Genomic DNA, 18,030 nt, shown 5'->3' on the forward strand with positions numbered 1-18,030 from the left:
CATAGATATGGGTTAAAAGAGGGCCATCCGTATCCATTCACATGGTTGACCACCGATACCAGTGCAGGAAGATAATGCAGACCCCGAAGAGCGAGGGTGGCACGGGGAGGCAGCAAGCTGGGCTTTGAAGTCAATGCGGCCAAACTGTGGATTTACGACTTCTAGGTTCCTGACCTTATACCATTGGGCCCAAAAACAATGTTTCCTGGAGACACACATCAAGAAAGAGACGTCTGTAACCCAGCAGATCTTTTCTCTTCCCAGTGCGAACACTTAAATAAAATAGTTGAGTCCAGAGACATCTTTGTGGCGTCCTTCATGTGAGGGAGATGATCACGTCCCTTTCAGAGAAAGATCAGCACTAAAGTCAAATGAAAACAAATCAACTATTTTAATTTGTCTCTTTCTGACGGAGGTCACATGTGCAGACGTAATCTTGTCACTGACTGTGTGCCAGGGATCCTCAACTTGGTATCATTTAGTACCTTTCTTTCTTAGAGTGCTTTTCGTCTTTTATGACAATCAATAAAGCTACAAATCATACGAGTCATAGCTCTGCATTGCTGCAGAGAGGTCCGTGCAAATCATCACGCTGATGGGGAAGAAAATTAAAGTGAGGAGGCGGCGGGTGGTGATGCTGCAAAGCCTGTTTCTGAGTCACGTAACATAAAAAGAAAAACAAAATCGATGTAAATTGCATATAAACGAAAATCAATGTGTACTTTTGCACTTTTTGTGACGGCGATGATGAAAGGGTGCCATCTTCAAAGCAGTATCACCCTGGAACATACCTATTGCACCGTACAGATCTCCCAAATCTAAAACCAGTGTGTGGGCCAGGCTCCCATTCTTTTGAGTCATTTGTTTCTTTCAGGGCACACGTGACACTGGTTCACTTCCAGTTAATCAAATACCAGCTTGATGGCACCGGAGGTTTTTGTGACTGTGGACGAGGTCTGGATACACTGTTGATGTGTCAGCCGATCATGCCAGGACGCATTAACTGTCGAGTCTGCACACTCTGAGATCAGATCCAGCTCGCATTGGGATCCGATCAGCCAGACCACACACCCAGGTGGCCTGGCCGGCTTTGGACAGCATGTGGACACAATCCAGACAATTTATCAAGCGTAGCAGTCTGAGTCCTGTTAAGTGACCGCTGATGAAAACACATTTCCTGAGTTAGCTGCTTCGCAATAAAAGCTTTTGAATAACAAAGTAAAAGCACTTTTATTTTGGTGAACTTACTTAATTATGAGTCACTTAATTACTTAAATAACTTAATTATGAGAAATTTATTCATTACAGAATTAGCGTAGCTTCGTTAGCGGCTATTCTTCAATAAAACTACTAATACTGCAGGGAAGAAGAGTACACAGCAAAAGTAACAGGGGACTTTTATTGTGAAGAATTTACAGTAAAGGAAATGTCTTCATCCACCGTTTTACACCGTTTTACCGTTTTCCTTAAAATATATATATATATATATATATATATATACAAAAAGTCGCATCCAGGAGACGGTTGTAACCGCGGCCTGAGTGAGTCAGTGTAAGAGTGCACAGCTCTGGGATGGAGTGAAGCGTCACACAATATCTGTCTTGTAGAAATGCCCAAAAAAACGTAAAGAAAGAAACCACTGACGTGTCCCTTTAATGAGCCCGGTGCATCCGGAGGCGGCGCTCTAAAGCCACAGATCGATGGGAGGGGTGATGGGTCTGACAAGGTTCACTCACTGAGGTTAAGACAATCGCAGCGTTTCTCCGTCTGCGGGCCGGAGCTCACTGATCTCCTTCAGAGCTCCCTGTTCTTTGAATTGTTGTTTCAGCTTTTTTCCTCTCTTGTGCTTTCTGGGTTTTTGTTCATCTGTCATCGCACTCTCATCCCAATCTCTCACAGGCTGCACTGCTCTTCACAGGAGTCTTTTCTGACCGTGGTGTAATAACATGGCAACAGCTTCTTTCTTTCCTCTCTGTTAACCAACCGAGTCTCTCCATCAATCTCAAAATCTCTGTGCTGCCGACAAAGCTGAAATCTGTAAAGTGTATGAATAAAGCTCCAGCGGTTCCCTGCAGATAACTGTTTGTTTGTCCCCTTATCTTCCTCAGATAGTGACTCGTATCGTACTGTTTGCTGCTTTAATGGGATTATCAGCTGCTGAACATTTCCATTTCAGGGTATAATCACCCACAACTTGACATTACTATTATATTGTGTCATGGTAGAAACCGGCTGCTTTTATCTCCAACAAATCACAAAGAAATACACCGGACAGCGCCATTGACTTTCATTTGACTTTTGAAGGTTTGCTATTTCTTTGTAGACAATCTCAAATCTCTGCAACTATTTGATGAATTGCCATGAAATGTTGCACAAATATCCATGTTCCTCAGAGGATGAATCCTACTGATGTAGATGACCCTCTGACTTTTAGTCTCCACAATTTTAGAATGGTCAATGTGACATTTTCATTCTTTGTCTTGCCCTTTTCAGTGGACTTCTGTATTCATGGGGGACAGATGCACAGCAGATACACACCCACATATAGGAATGATCAAATAATGACTCCATCACTTCTCCTGGACTCCCAGAGACACGCTCTCGTTTACAGCACGCCTGAGCTTTGAGTTCTGCGAGTTCTGCGGACTGACGTGCTGTCACATGTATCCATAACACATGCAGGTCTGTTTGAATTGAGATCTGCATTCAGCCTCCGCACCACCTCCTCCTGCCTCCTCAGCCTTGTGCAATATCACAGACAAAGGTTTCTTGTAAATGTCAAGTAGTGATTCCAGCAGTGTTTATGTGAGGAGGTCCGAGTGCAGCATAAACAACCAGCGTCTGTACCGCATACATAATGCATAGATATGTGTTATGTTGCTGCACTTTCTTTTTCCTGCTCATGTCATATACAAAATGTATGAGTCCCTCTTTGCTGAGGGGCACTAAGATATACCTTATCTAATCTCATCTCATCCTTTTTGCTTCACTTCATCTTTAATGCACTGCTTCAGTACTGTTTTATGTTTGTGTGTGTGTGTGTGTGTGTGTGTGTGTGTGTGTGTGTGTGTGTGTGGCATAAGAGGTTTTAAAAAGTCCAAGGTTGAACAACTGCGGTCAGGGCTCTATAACTCCACGGTTCCCTTTAACCCACCTGACCGACATCACAAAATGGTTTGAAGGTAATTCAGTTGCATCACTTTCCTCGTGATTATTCTGATCTGTGAGTACAACACTGAAAGCTGCGCAGCGATCCTGTTGTATCGGTTGAGGTTGAGTGTCTGTGTGCCCGTTATCCACTCCAGAGAAACAACAGAGTCAAGAGTCAGATGTCTCTTCTCTCTGTAATACTAACAACGTGACTTCACGTTAGTCCATAGAGGAACTCCACCACGGTCACATGACTTCACGTTGGTCTATAGAGGAACTCCACCACGGTCACTGTTAAACATTCAACCATGTTTAACAGCTGGACACTGAAAACAATTGGAAAGCATCATTTTCTGGAGTGAACTTCTGAAACATGGCATTAGCTCAAAATCATGTTTATGAGTCATTCTTTAAAAATGATGAATATTCATGAAGTACGGAGCTGTTAAGAAGAGCCTTAGAGCTCCAGGATCCCAAACACAAGAAGATGTGAACACGTTCCAGAGTGTAGAGCATTGATTCTATTGATTCGGCGCCGTGACTTCAGAGCGCGCTCACACTGCACTCAGTGGAGTTTCAAACAAACTGAATGCAGTTGATTTTTGGTTCTTTTCTTGCCGTTTGGCATTTTTGTCTTTTGTGAAGTAAACTTGTCTTGAAACTCAAATTTCATTTTTATCCTCTTTTCTTCTTGTGATCGTTGCGTCTCCTCTATCGCACAAACTCCAGATACGACATCAACTCAACATCAACTCTGAGCTTTCTCGGCGCCAGCTGGACCCATGGATGGCTTGAGGCCTTCATTTGAAATAATTTGAACTAGATTTCACATTTTGGCACCTGGAATTGGGTCTTCTTGTAATTTCAGCATGACAAGCGTTCTCTCCCTCCTCCTCCTCCTTTCCCTTTTCTCAAGGTTATCCTCTGTTCAAAGGCTGAAGCAGCGGGGCTTTGTCAATTGCATGTGTCATAAGAGCGTCACCTCAGTGGTGCTCTCTGATGTAAGACACATATCACAGAGCCCCCCCCCCCCAACCAGGTTCAAGAGAGAGAGGGAGACAGATAGCAACTCCCAGCGCAGCACATTGTCCTGGTCCTGGTTTAGTCCAGCTTGGAAAAAACAGCTGTTATCATGGAGAAAGCAGACAGATGGTGCTGACAACTGGCAGATAGACACACGGACTGACAGAAAGAGAAAGGAAGGATGAAAGAAAGGATGAAGAAGGGAAGGAGACAGGGGTATGTGGGTCTCAGAGATAAAAACCCAGTGGACATTGCTACTTGGATGTGTAGCGGTGTCTCTTTTCTCTCTCTTTCTCTCCCTCCATCCCTCCCTGTCTCTCTCCCCTGCCTCCTCTAAGCCCCTGCAGCTACATGCTTGCTTGCACAGACCATCTGGGAGAAAAGGGGGATTGTTTCTGCAGAGGGACCAACGGTGCCAGCTTCCTACACTGACTGATCTGAGGGCTGTGGAAAGCCCTGCTTCAAACACAATCAGCAGAATGGATGAATGTGTGCCATTGTACTGTATCTCCAGGGGGGGGGGTAGAGATAGATAAGGTAGAGCAGCACTTCACTGCTCTGTATACAGATTTACATTTGACAAAAAACATTATAATAAAAGGGCAATTTAAAAAAATGTCCTCGCCAAATGAGGCCCATTATTCAGTTTGAAGATCACAGGGATTTGTGATTTGAATTGGTTGTTTAATATTTGGTGCTTTGCTGTGATACTCAGAATGTGCTTTTGTATTTTGTGCTAAAAGCACGTCGTTAAGTGAAGATGAGGAAGCCAGTAAGTCCGGGATACTGAAAGAAAACATGTAAAGCTGATCAGGTGCACTGCTCTCTGGATTTCTGACACATTTACAAACTGCCGGTGCAGCTTTGAGTCCGTCCAGGATGCTGCCAATGGCAGTGCACAGTAATCTCAGTGAGACAGAAAATGAATGCATTGTATATTGATGAGGACTGATTATTGCACCTGAACCACGAGACATTGGTCTGATGCTGCGACCCGAGTACGTAAACAGGAAGAGCTCCTGGATGCTAACTTGCTATTTGGAAGCAGCTTTTCATTTTGTGCGCGATGTGATTAAAGAGATCTCTTTCTCTCTCTCTGAATCAGGTGTTTCGTCAGGAAGAAAAGTACCTGAAAAACATATTTTTCTGTCTTTTATCTTGTCCTCTGAGCGTGTTTCAGTGCACTGCTTCGACAGACGTGAATTGTTCGTATCTTCAGGGTTATTTAACAGTCCACTCAGATACAATATTCTCCAGTGCATGTGCAGGCAATTTGTCTTGTTCAGAATTGATATGAAACCTTCTAGAAAAGCGTGTTTCAGTTTTACAGGGAAATCATTACAAGGCCACGGAGACATAACACCTGGTTCCTGCCGCTGACTGATAAAGCCATAGGTGTGCTGTCTCGCCCGATACCGCGGCTGCTCACCTGAATCTCATTCTGACAGCAGATTGTGCCTGGTGGGGATGAACATATATATCTGTTTTTATTTCTTATTTCGGGAGGGCGGGGGGATGTGTTGATAAAGGTGTGGAGCTTTGAATGAGGGTGTGAGCTGAGTGGAGGAGAGGCCTTTACATTGTAACACACCACCTTCTCACTGACTGTGATGGAGGACTGATACATGGAGTAAGCCTGCCCTCTGCTGCAGGCTTTTGCAGTAACATATTAATATCTGTAAAAAACAAACAAAAAGCCATTCTGTCATAAGTATTACACACCCTGCCAGTATTGCACATGTATTGTTAACAGTATGACATATTTGTTGAAATGATTATGTGGGTATGAATACACTGATAATTCAGTGTTCATAACATTGAACACTGTTCAAGTTGCTTTTCATAGAATCCTATTGATCAGGACCGTGTCAGGAGCAAACATTGATCAGGACCGGGTCAGGAGCAAACATTGATCAGGACCGGCTCAGGAGCAAACATTCATCAGGACCGGGTCAGGAGCAAACATTCATCAAGACCGGGTCAGGAGCAAACATTGATCAGGACCGGGTCAGGAGCAAACATTCATCAGGACCGGGTCAGGAGCAAACATTGATCAGGACCGGGTCAGGAGCAAACATTGATCAGGACCGGGTCAGGAGCAAACATTCATCAGGACCGGGTCAGGAGCAAACATTGATCAGGACCGGGTCAGGAGCAAACACAGCCGGTTGAGAGCGCTACTGGCCCTTTAAGACGCTCACCGTCGCCTCGGTTACAGTCAGGAAGTAACAGCGTCATCAACATGTCAGTATATGCGACTTCAAGCGCTCCGGTCCTGCTTTTCTTGTCGCCGTCGACTCAAAGAAAGGTGAGAGCTGAATCAATGCAGCGTCACTGTGTGGATTTCTTTCGATCCGTGTTTAACAGCAATGCCGCCGCTTCCGTTAGCCCGTTCCTGCACCGATCGATTCCGCGGTAACGTTACGTCAACCTCGTTAACGTCGAGTGTGATTTGCAGCATCACGACACGAACAGGTGACGTCACACGCCGTCAGTGCTGCTGCTCGGCTGAGCTGCATGAGTCGTGCTGTGAGACGCAGCGTGTCGCTGTCCATGGTGCTAGCGGAGAGAGGACCAGCTGACGCTAATAATGACATATTCATCACACATAGCGACACCAGTTTACAGTCACGAGCCTTTTTATTCCATGTGTTCCTTTGTTATCTGCAAAGAGAACTATAGAACCAGTCCATCCCCCGCAGCCCTGCTACCTGTTCTACTGACGTCCTGCACAACAGTTACATCTCCACTACAGACTCGTTTTAAGATGTATGTATGAACTGAAAATACTTCAGGATCATTTTAATAATTTGTGCTTTGTTACGATAAAACAAGAATGCTCAGATTACACGTCATTCTCTTCACCGTTCACCTGCTCGGCCCACGACTTCACTGAGCAGTCTGTTCTCAGTGTGACCCGGAGACGTCAAATATCCACAACATGAATGCTTTTGATGTCACAAATCCACCCACACACGCACAGCCCCCCCCCCCCCCCCCCTCAGTGGGGGCTACGAGTGTTCAGCTCTGACCACTTTCAACACATTTCTTTCTCAATGTAGAGAAGGTGTGTCATTTGAATCAGGTGTGTAACTCTCACGTGTTTCCAGAAGATGAGCGGCAGCAGTGATGACGTCACGCCTGTGAGCTGCACCATCAAGCCTCCGGTCCACCTGCAGATCGGAGACACCGAAGCAGACGCAGCTCAGTCTGGGGTCTGCGTTGTAGACGTCACGCTGCCCTTTGGGAAGCCGGTCGATGTAAGCTGCCACTTCACATTCAGCCATCTTCTGTGGAGGTTCATGTTGAGCTGAGCAATACACTGTGTTTCACAAACTAACCGCTGGTTTTCACCAAACTGTATCTCCATCACTCCACTGATTTCCATCTATGTCATGAACCAACACATGCTCCTATTATATTACATGTCTTATAGCTCACAGGGTTTTCTTCATCGCTCGTGCTGGACAGGTAGCTCCACATGAATCACACATTGACCCGAGAGCCGGCGGTATGACTCGTGTATCGCGGCCCTGGAGGTCAACGCACTGCAGAGGAAAGCTCAGCGCATCACTTCAGAAATGCGTGTAATCTCTTCACAGTGAGACTTTGGCCGCCAGCATGCAGTGAGGATAAACCCTCAGAGCGCCATTCTATTCTACATCCATGTTTCTGGTGTCTGCCCGCGGCACCGTCGAGCAAGTTAGCAGAAAACATACAAAACATTTCTTTCAATATTAAGCGTTCCTTGCTCGAGAGAGACTTCAAACATTTTGGGGCGTTGACCTACTTTTTAGCATTTAGTCCTCATTAAAACTCATTTCTTTAATGCGGAGTGACTCGTCATTAGCTCAAAGCTTCGAGCTTCAAAGGCTTCTGCTCGGAGCGAGTTTACGCATGAAGGAGTTATCTCTGCCAAGCGTTTGTCTTTAGCTTCCAATGCGCTGTGATTTGGCAACTCAGCGTTTCCTAAAAGAATAGGTTCAGAGATATAGACTTCATCCAGCAGGTAACCAGAAACTCCAGTCTGTTTATGATGGACAGCTCTGTCACGTGAACTCATTTGACGCTGGGTGCTAAAACACTGAAGCAAGTCATTATCTTCTGCTACACGATCTGCATTTGTCGACACGTAGCAGAATGCTAATGCGACATGGGGAGCTATCGTATGTAGCTGTTTGCCCCCAATTTGTACAGTTTTCATAATCCACGGTCTGTGTTTCAGATTAAGGAAATCACCTTTAAGAACTACTACACGGCCTCCGTGACCGTCCGCTTGCTGAGGAGGAGCCCCGGACAGGAGGCCCCGGCCAAGTGGTGCACCGCCCTGAGAGACCTGCCGCTGATGGACAACCCCCACACCGAGGGAGGCTGCCAGGACTACCGCTCCGTCCACAGGGCGCAGGTGGGATGTGAAGCGTGGCGTCTGCGAGCCTCCGCCGTTGGCGCGCACACACAAAGGCCTTTATGGCAATAAACGGTTCTGATTCTGATGCTCAACGCGCCGCTCGTTGCACTAATCTTGCCCGAGAGCGAACAAACTAAGTGAACTGTGAAGAATGAAGAAGACACCGAGTGTAACCCAGAGACTGTGGGGGTAACCGGCCATGAGCCAACCTGCACAATGTCATGATCTGTAGGATCATATCTCATATTCACCATCTACTGTATTGTCTTTGTGTAAAGAAAGAAGTCAAGTATTACATGTATTATAAAGAAACAAAGGTTCAATATTAAGTAAACAATTTGATTCGGCTGCAAAATATTTACTCAAATGAAGACGATATTTTTCTGTACGTTATCAATAGCATGCAGACCGTCGTTCAATGTGGTCACAACTCTTCCTGTTGGATCACAACCCGTCCGCAAAGCATTCTGGGTCAATTCAAAGCTGTACTTGTGGTGAAGCCAGGCGGCAACATTCTCTCTCGTGTCCACCAGGGGGCGACTCCTCTGGTTGCATACAAGTCTATAGAAAATGACTCTACTTCTCTCTTGATTTATTCCCTCAGTAAACATTGTAAACATGAGTTTATGTCTCAATCTCTACACCGACTACACCTGAGCATAAAGACGTGTAAACATGTCGGCAGCGCTCGGGTGTTGTTTATTCTTCGAGTGTTGAAATGATGAGCGCCACAGTTTGCACCCCTGAGTCTTCCTGTGTATTTTAAATTCCTCTTTCATCCCGCCGGATGTTCCACGATAGCCCTCGACCCGAGGCAGCTCCCCGCTGAACTGCACATCCGATCCGTGACCCAACAGATCCAACTGGGCCTGAACCCAACGCGGCCTGTCGGAGACGAGTGCCGTTTGTTTTGCCTCTCAGCCGGCGTTGGAGGAAAGCCAGCCGAGGCTGCAAGAAAGGCTCAATAAGCATTGTCATGGTCTCTTCTTGCTTCCTCTGCATGCAGATAGAGCCAGATGGTGAATGGGGATTTAATCTGTGTTCACTTCAGCGTGATGGCGTAAATGATGTTTCTTCACCTTTTATTACCTGTTACTGTTGATCATCTTTAGCCTTTCGGGTGCTCAGTGTGTTCTGTTATTGGGACTAGAACTGAACCAGGAACTGAAAAGAACACAAAGTATGAGTTGCTTCTCCTGTTTTCATTGTATTGAACTCTATACGTCTCATTTAACCACTTCACGTCTGGCATGACTCACGTCAGTCTTTCGTGTCGGTTGTGTAGATGCAGGTGGAGCCGGATCATGTGATCTCTGTGAGACTGATCCTGAGACAGCCGTCCTCTGCCTGGCTCACCTTCAGCCTGGAAGACATCAACATCTTCCCTCACGTGGAGCCGGTCAGTTCTCTGCTTCTTCTTTAGTCTGTGAGAGAGCGAGAGAGAAGTCACTGCTTCTGAGGATCAAAGTAAAGATGAATCACAAAGTGGATGATTGACTGAATGAGGCGTGAATGCCTCTGAGAGTGGAGGCAATGATTCAGCTTCATCAACATGTTATCAGTGTAATATCATGATTTGATTTGTAGTGTGATTATGCTTCAGTTGTGGCATTAATTATATTAATTATTATTATACTATATAATAATAATAATATTAATTGTAATATTACTATTATTAATGCTATAATTATTATTATACTATATAATAATAATTTATATTTAAAAATAGTATTATTATTATTCGTAGTATTGTTATTATTATTATTAAATAATACATAAGTATACATATATATCATAATATTACTTGTTATTGTTGCTGCTGTGGTTATTATTCGTATCATTAATAATATGATTATATTATTATTGTATTAATATTGCTAATAATAATAATAATTGTAATACAAATACATTAGACCTTTATTTGAGGTCCAGCTGAAGTATTGCAGCATTGTGAGCGCAACATTTGACTCAACTGTGCAATTTGAACTTCCAGAACCGAGAGAAGGAGGTTTCTGATTGGCTGTCTGACCTGACGCTGGTGGACCAGCACGCTGACCTGGAGGTAGACGTCTCCCGTCCTGTGTGTGTGTCTGACCATCTCTCTGTCCGTGTAAACGCACACTTTTCATACTTTGTCGTCTAAATGTACCATTTAAAAACCTACCGGCTAACGTCGGATGATGATTTGGCTTTTTATTGAATTTAAAATGTTTTAACTGGCTTCTTGTGAAACAATCCGGTCGTCTCTCAACTCAAACCACCGGCTCGCGTCTGGAGTTGCTCGTCGGACTGGGAACGATCAGCGGTGCACGGAGAAGGACGTCTCGGTCCAGATATCCGCCGGCTGCTTGACGTCTGTTTCTCTGTCTTTATGTCTCACAGGGCCTCCCGGACCCCCAGACCGTCTCATCCAGCATCCAGCAGATGTGGGCTCTGACTGAGGTGATGCAGACCAACCAGACCACAGCCTCCATCGGACGATATGATGTGAGTCTGAAACACACGGATGCTGAACGAGAACGCCGCACCGACTCCTGGCTTCTTCTGTGTATAAGTACATCAATAATATATCTGTTGACTGGTACTTGTGGATTCAACATGTTTATGTCTCTCAAGTGAAATATAAACAAAACACAAACAATATTCATATACATTTTTCCCCCAAAAGCTATGTGGGCTTCTGCACAGTGTTTAATATTTAATAATAATAGTATCGACTTTATTTCACAAACGCGTGAATAGAGCCGAACGAGGTCTGCAAACTACAAGTAGCCTACAGGTCTAACAGGAAGTAACTCTTTCTGTGACTTCCTGTTCATTCTTTGAAGGCTGTTGAAAGCAGTCATTTTGTCAAGAGTTACATGTCACACACGTGTTCTCATCTCGTGGGTTCATTGTCTTCTCCTTAGTTTAAAGTTTGATCGTTTGATGAATCTCGATGTTTAAAAGAGTTCTGAGTGAAGTTGTGACGTGCAACAGGTCTAACGTAGGACATCGATCAGCCTCGATGACATCAGACATGAGAGTTGACAGCCTGTCAGAGACGAGTGGGAGACGTGATGCTTCTTTGTCTGTGCTGCAGGTGGATGGATGCTACGACATCAAGCTGCTCTCCCTGACGTAACGCGGCCGTCGTGCTCCGATACGGAAGAAGTGATGACAAGAAAAACAATACAAAAGTGGAATTGCGACATAACTTTTATTTTATTGTGAAACATTGTTATGCACGAAGTCTTCACCAGGGCGTATACATATTTAAAACACCAGTATTACATGCATTTACTGATGCAGTTATTTATTTGAAGTCTACTTCCTCAGCAGTCCTGCCTTCAGTGTGATGTGGTGACACTCATCACTATGCAGCTCTCTGCAGACGTCTCCTGCAGCCGGAGGTTCGAATCATCATGACAACGTGCTGAACACCAGTCTCTGAACCGATCAGAGTAATCTGTAAACAGCGAGAGGACAGGTGCTGCACAGAGCGCTGGGTTATTGAAGAGGAACTTCTATCTGTGAGGACGAGTGAGGACCTCTGGGTCAGTTGAGCTTATTGAGCTTTGGTTCAGATGAGAACTGCTTCATGAGCCTCGCTGTCACAGATGTAATGCAGTTGTGATGGTTCCCGTTAGGTTGAGGCACTATTTCAATCATTATTTTATTCATCACTAAATATTTCACGTCACTACCGTTGATGTGAACTTGTTGCCTCGTACGCAACCGATCACTTTAATGCTTTCTCATTTAACAAAATCAATGTATTGTCTTTGGTGGATGGCTTCAAATAAAGTTGAGTTAATGTCGGCTCGTTTGTGTTTGTTGGTGTTCGTTTGCTCGTAGAAATGAATCCTCACAAATCAAGTCCTGCAGCGCTTTGATGACTTCATGAAGACGTCTCTCATCGGACGCTGTTATGGAAATGTATTGTGGTTTGCATGGTCATCATTTTATCGTCCATGTTCTGGTCTCGGTCCCGATACACTGGTCCTATGAAGTCAGTGATCGTCCTCACATCGTGTGTGTGTGTGTGTGTGTGTGCGTGTGTGTGTGTGTGTGTGGGGGTGCGTGCGTGGGTGCGTGCGTGCGTGCGTGTGTGTGTGTGTGTGTGAATACAAAGGGAAAAGGCAGGAGTGTACTTCATGTCATCCACAGCTGCTGTTGCCACAATAAAAAGGAACCCTGGTCTCTGCTGTGCAGAAGACTGAGCAGTTATCAAACATCATGAAGTTGTCGGAATGTGGGACATGGACTCTGTTCACCGGGTGCTGCTGGGAAACGTGCTTCTGAAAATACATCAGCTGTGTTCTTACTTCAGCTGAACCGCAGAACAAGCTGGTGGACTCCAGAGGTTCCCTCGACAGAAGGACAGAAGGACGTGTGCTTCTTCCTCTCGCTGCACAGAGCAGCTTCGTATTCACAGATGTTATGAACGTTACTTTGAATGTGTATTCATGTTGCAGGGAAACGTACACTTGTTCCCCTCACACGTGAACATTGATCTGGTTCGTGCCTGATGAGCACTCTGCGTGACTTCATGATGAGACATCCTCTAGATCTGTGAGGAGGAGGAGGAGGAGGAGGAGGAGGAGCTGCTGATTCCCTGTAGTATTACAGAGACAGACGGGAGGATCCGTACCTGATGGAGCAGGATGATGATTTGTTTTTCACTTCTCCTTCACATCCACGCTGGACCCATGAACAGGTGAAAGCCTGATGCAGACCAAACGGACCAGCAGCTGTTCTACATCATGGAACTACAGTGAACTTCAGATCTACAACAGACTGGAGATCACAGTGACGTCGGAGCCCCTGATGTTTGACACACAGTCTGCTGAGAGCTGCTTTGGAGATCATCTTTGGCTCAAATCCTCAAACTCCACTTTCCATCCTGGCATTAAAGTAATCCCAAATTCACTTGGACCGGACAAACTCCAAGAGAGTTTGAAGCATCAGCCAAATAAAAACTCCCCAACGAGAGCGTTTGTTTTGTTGGCGTCATTTAGTTTAGTTGGAGGAAACAGGAAACAGGAAACAGGAAGCTTCTGTGGGCCGGAGTCACTCTGGTGTCTTTCTCCCTGTTGGGTGCAGTTTGAGTGTTATTGAGTTTCAGAGGATATTTAATAATGTAAACGACATCTTCACAGCAAAGACACGAGTGTGCTTTTCTCTTGAGTAGGAAACAATGCGTCCACAGATGGATGTTTGTGGACTAAAATGAAATGCATTTTACTGCGTTAGGAAACTCTCTCCCATCTCTCTCCCACCTCTCTCCCTCCTATCTCTCCCCTCTCTCCCCCTCCTCTCTCCCCCTCCCCTCTCTCTCCCCCTCTCTCTCTCCCCTCTCTCTTATCTCTCCCCCTCCCCTCTCCCTCCCTCCTCTCTCTCTCCCTCCTCTCTCTCCCTCCCTCCCTCCTCTCTCCCCCTCCCCTCTCTCCCCCCTCTCTTATCTCTCCCCCTCCCCTCTCCCTCCCTCCTCTCTCCCTCCCTCTCTTATCTCTCCCCCTCCTCTCTCCCTCCCTCTCTTATCTCTCCCCCTCCTCTCTCCCTCCCTCCTCTCTCCCTCCCTCCTCTCTCTCTCCCTCCTCTCTCTCCCTCCCTCCCTCCTCTCTCCCTCCCTCCTCTCTCTCTCTCTCTCCCTCCCTCCCTCCTCTCTCCCTCCCTCCTCTCTCTCTCTCCCTCCTCTCTCCCTCCCTCCTCTCTCCCTCCCTCCTCTCTCTCTCCCTCCCTCCTCTCTCTCTCCCTCCCTCCTCTCTCTGTCCCTCCTCCCTCTCTCCCACCTCCTCCTGTCGTTCCTCTCAAGCTTTCAACCTCCGCCATCACTCTCTGTCTTCTTCTTGCCCTCCACGTTGAAAGAATGTGATTTGATCGACGCAACATTGCATCACTTTCCAAGTTGAGTGATGAGCGATGCGGCTTCTCAACCCGCCGCCATCAATCATTCCTTCAGATGAGCGCGTGACAGCAGAACATTCTGTACTTTATACTTCTATACGTTCATATTGCTTCTTTACTTATGATGTATACAAGAGTGTATACATTACATAAACATGACTCCACCTAATCGATATAATACATTACTCACAGAATCATGCATCAACAATAATAATTTAAATCATTTGTATGAGTACTTGTTCTCTTCATGCTTTTATTCTCTATTTAGTACAGCAGGACCTCAAATGGAAGACAAACTCTTATAAAATAATGTATTTATATTCTATGAAGTCAAATTTAATATAATATAATATATAATGAAGGCACAGCTGGACTGTACTCAATAAACAACCAGGACCAGGGTGTGCCTCTAGTAGTCCATCAACGAATAAAAGAGCTTTTAACAGATGGCGGTATATCTGACAAAATCATTTATAACCCAGTTTGTCATTTTATAAGAACAAGAAGTGATGTTTACACGGACAGAAGCTTCTCTACTTTATGTACTTATAATACACTCATGAGCAGTTAGCGTCACTGAGCTCACTGCTGAGGCAAAGTAATGTATAATTAAAATGATGAACATCATGTTGTCTTCCTGCTGGGCCTTGCGTCAGTTACTTCTTCTCATAACGGAGGTGATGTGCTTTTGTTGTGATTTGCTTCAAAGCTGATTCTTTATTTGTTTTGTAGAAGAAATGCAAATAGCTTCCAGATGAATATGGAAGCCAATCTGAAGGAATAATAAACTCTTCATTAAGCTTCCTAAGAAATGGTGCAAACACAGAGACGTCACCTGAGCTTCCTGCTGGAAAGATGAGGCTGCAAAACATAAAACTAAGTGCTGACTAACCGGCTCAGACCATTTGAGAACATATTTATGAAGCACAAAATTGTCCCACTGCATAATTGAGAGAGGGAAGGAAAGACAAAGCGGCGTGTCACAGCCTCAATTCCTGCAAAGGCTAATTTAAGTTCCACAAATAACACTCAGCAAAAATAGAGACACAAATAATGAATGCATGAGGAAAACTCTGCTCATGTCCCGAGACAGTTCAAGTTCAGCCAAAGCCATCCGAGAAGGAACATCACATTTCCTCCGAACTTCTTAGCTCAGCGGAATCCAGCCGCCGTGTCCTCGGGTCGGTTCTGTTCCACTGTTTCTGCTCTCGGTTCCTGCAGGAACCTCATTAACCTGCAGGACGGAACCGTGCACATTACCCACAGAGCGTGCAGAGCGTGCAGGTGTTGAATCTTGTGAAGGTGAATACGGAGCGATTGTGATTACTAAGCACATACAGACACGCAGGTGTTGCATATCACAACGTCACTTCAGTTCTGGCCATTAGTGTGAATCTGGACATCAGACATCAGAGTCCGATGCTTCGACTTTGGAACTAAGTGGTGAAGAAGTGTGATCAAACTGAGTCGAACGAAAAGATATTCCACTGGGACATTTTGCATGGCCGTCCCCGGGCTCAGTGTTTGACATCTCTGGCAACATTCCTTCTCTCAACTAAATGAGGTTGTTTGTACAGAGAAGAGACAGCGTGCTGAGCCGTGAGGAAGGCAAAATAAACACATTATCATCTTCACTCCATCATTCCAAGCAGCGGAGCGCAAACCAGCGCGATTAAGTTGAGTAAGCATTAACAGTCAGTGTAAGTGCTTGAGAGACAACGAGAGCAGGAGAGAGAGGAACCACCGGGGTGTAGCGTTCAGCCGGTCTCGTTCCCAGAGCGTCACACACCGATGCTTTCGCTGTCTGATACCGAAACACGGCGACTTCATGAGGCGCACCCAGCTTTCTAGTTACTCTTGCAGCAATACTAGACACTCGCAGCAACTGCTCTGGAAGTCAGGGTGGCGTAGAATAGAGAACAGTCAGACAGGAAGTCAGGCTGATGGGAGGGTCGAACAAACACAGGACTTTCACCCGGGAGACCACTGTTTGTGTCCCGAGTGAAAGCATCAGTCAACGCTGAGCAGGCCACTTCACGTTAATATGTAGCCTACTTATACTTCACACCGCATACGTAACGTCAGCTATAAATGAAGCCACATAACCAACGTACTTTATTTTTCTCCTAACCACGACCTTTTACAAAACCTGTTGCCCAAAACTTAAAGTGACAGGTGGGTTCATGACAACAAGTTGCACGGCTAATTCGCCAATCATGCTTTGAGGGAAACATATTACAGTCACAGTTTTAAACACGTGGCTAACGTTGTAAATTTAATCAAAAATACCAAAAGACTCCTCGGTTATGTTGAGTACAACATCATGGTTTGGCTAAAAATAAGCAAGTTCAGTGTGTAATCTAAATTACGGCTGGAATATGAAGAAGTCAGTGTTGACATTTGGCTGCAAGCGGGACTTGAACAGCGGTCTCCTGGGTGACTCTTAATTATTAAGTAGCATGAAATGTAGATATTAAGACCTGCGAGCCTGGTTTCTTAAAGGGCCGGTAGTCAGCGTTTCAGGGGATTTATTAATGGAATATAATGAACATAACCATGTTTCCATTCATGTATAATCCCCTGAAACTAAGAACTGTTGTGTTTTGGTTCGTTAAGAATGGACCCTCCATATCTACAAAGGGAGCGGGTCCTTTTCATGGAGTCCACCGTGTTTCCTACGGAAGCCCAGAACGGACAAACAAACACGCCGGCTCCAGAGAAGGTTTTAGTGTTCGTACGTTATCAAAAGGCAAACAGGCATCACGGAGCAGAGCGTCGCCTCGCTGTGGAACAGCGCTGGTGTTCCGGCTTTGCAACTTTTAAAACAGATTAAAAAAACTGAGGAATAGTTCACCGTTAAAACCGTTAGTTCTTCGTCATGCTTGTGAAACCGCGGCGTTACCGAAGACTTGTAAAGGGAGGAGTCAGCGGAGGGGTCTATAGTTGGTTGCAATCTGCAACCTCCCCACTAGGTGGCACCAAATCCAAGTCCCTCGAATTACAACTTAATCATCGTTAAATAAATTTGACAATTTCAGGTCTTCTTATTCAATTAGAATTATGCATAATAAAAATAGCTTATTAGCCGGTTCAGGAAACAGGGTTGGATGTTTTAGCTTCAGCTTTTACCACCAAAGAAAAGCAAATGTGCCAGAAGGAATGCTGACTTGACCGGACAACATGAACGCCTTTTCCCTGCAGAAGAAGAAAAGAACGAATTGTAAGATGTCCGTCTGTCTTGTCCCATGTAAAGTGGGAGAAGGCGCCACATGCAGCTGGATGTGGCCAGTTGTGGCCCTGATGTAAAGCTTTAGGACTTCATGAAGCTGTAAGCAACACAATATCGTCACCAACTAATACGAGAAACAGGTTTTCTGTGTAGATAATCCACCATAATTATACCTCAATGCTCCACCTTAACATGTAAAACATGATGCAACACATCAAGAATATTTCTCCTTTAAATGGAGCAGCAACACAAACCCCGCGTCTTGTTTCTTGGTATTACCAAAGCACAGGGACACGAGAGGTGACGCGTACACTGATTCCCACTAGATGGA

The 18,030-nt window shown here is 45.2% G+C and overlaps 1 protein-coding gene across 1 annotated transcript; it reads left to right on the forward strand.

Annotated features, from left to right (window-relative positions):
• Positions 1 to 7,286: 7,286 nt before the first annotated feature.
• On the forward strand, positions 7,287 to 12,346 carry nicn1 (nicolin 1; the record flags this gene model as incomplete). Its single annotated transcript, XM_079296888.1, has 6 exons — positions 7,287 to 7,433; positions 8,399 to 8,578; positions 9,867 to 9,980; positions 10,575 to 10,643; positions 10,964 to 11,068; positions 11,664 to 12,346. The coding sequence occupies 6 exons, from the start codon at positions 7,287 to 7,289 to the stop codon at positions 11,703 to 11,705; spliced, it is 657 nt and encodes a 218-aa protein (XP_079153014.1). The 3' UTR covers positions 11,706 to 12,346.
• Positions 12,347 to 18,030: the final 5,684 nt, after the last annotated feature.

The sequence above is a fragment of the Melanostigma gelatinosum genome, assembly GCF_949748355.1.
Source record: "Melanostigma gelatinosum genome assembly, chromosome: 3".
In the NCBI taxonomy this organism is placed as follows: Eukaryota; Metazoa; Chordata; class Actinopteri; order Perciformes; family Zoarcidae; genus Melanostigma; species Melanostigma gelatinosum.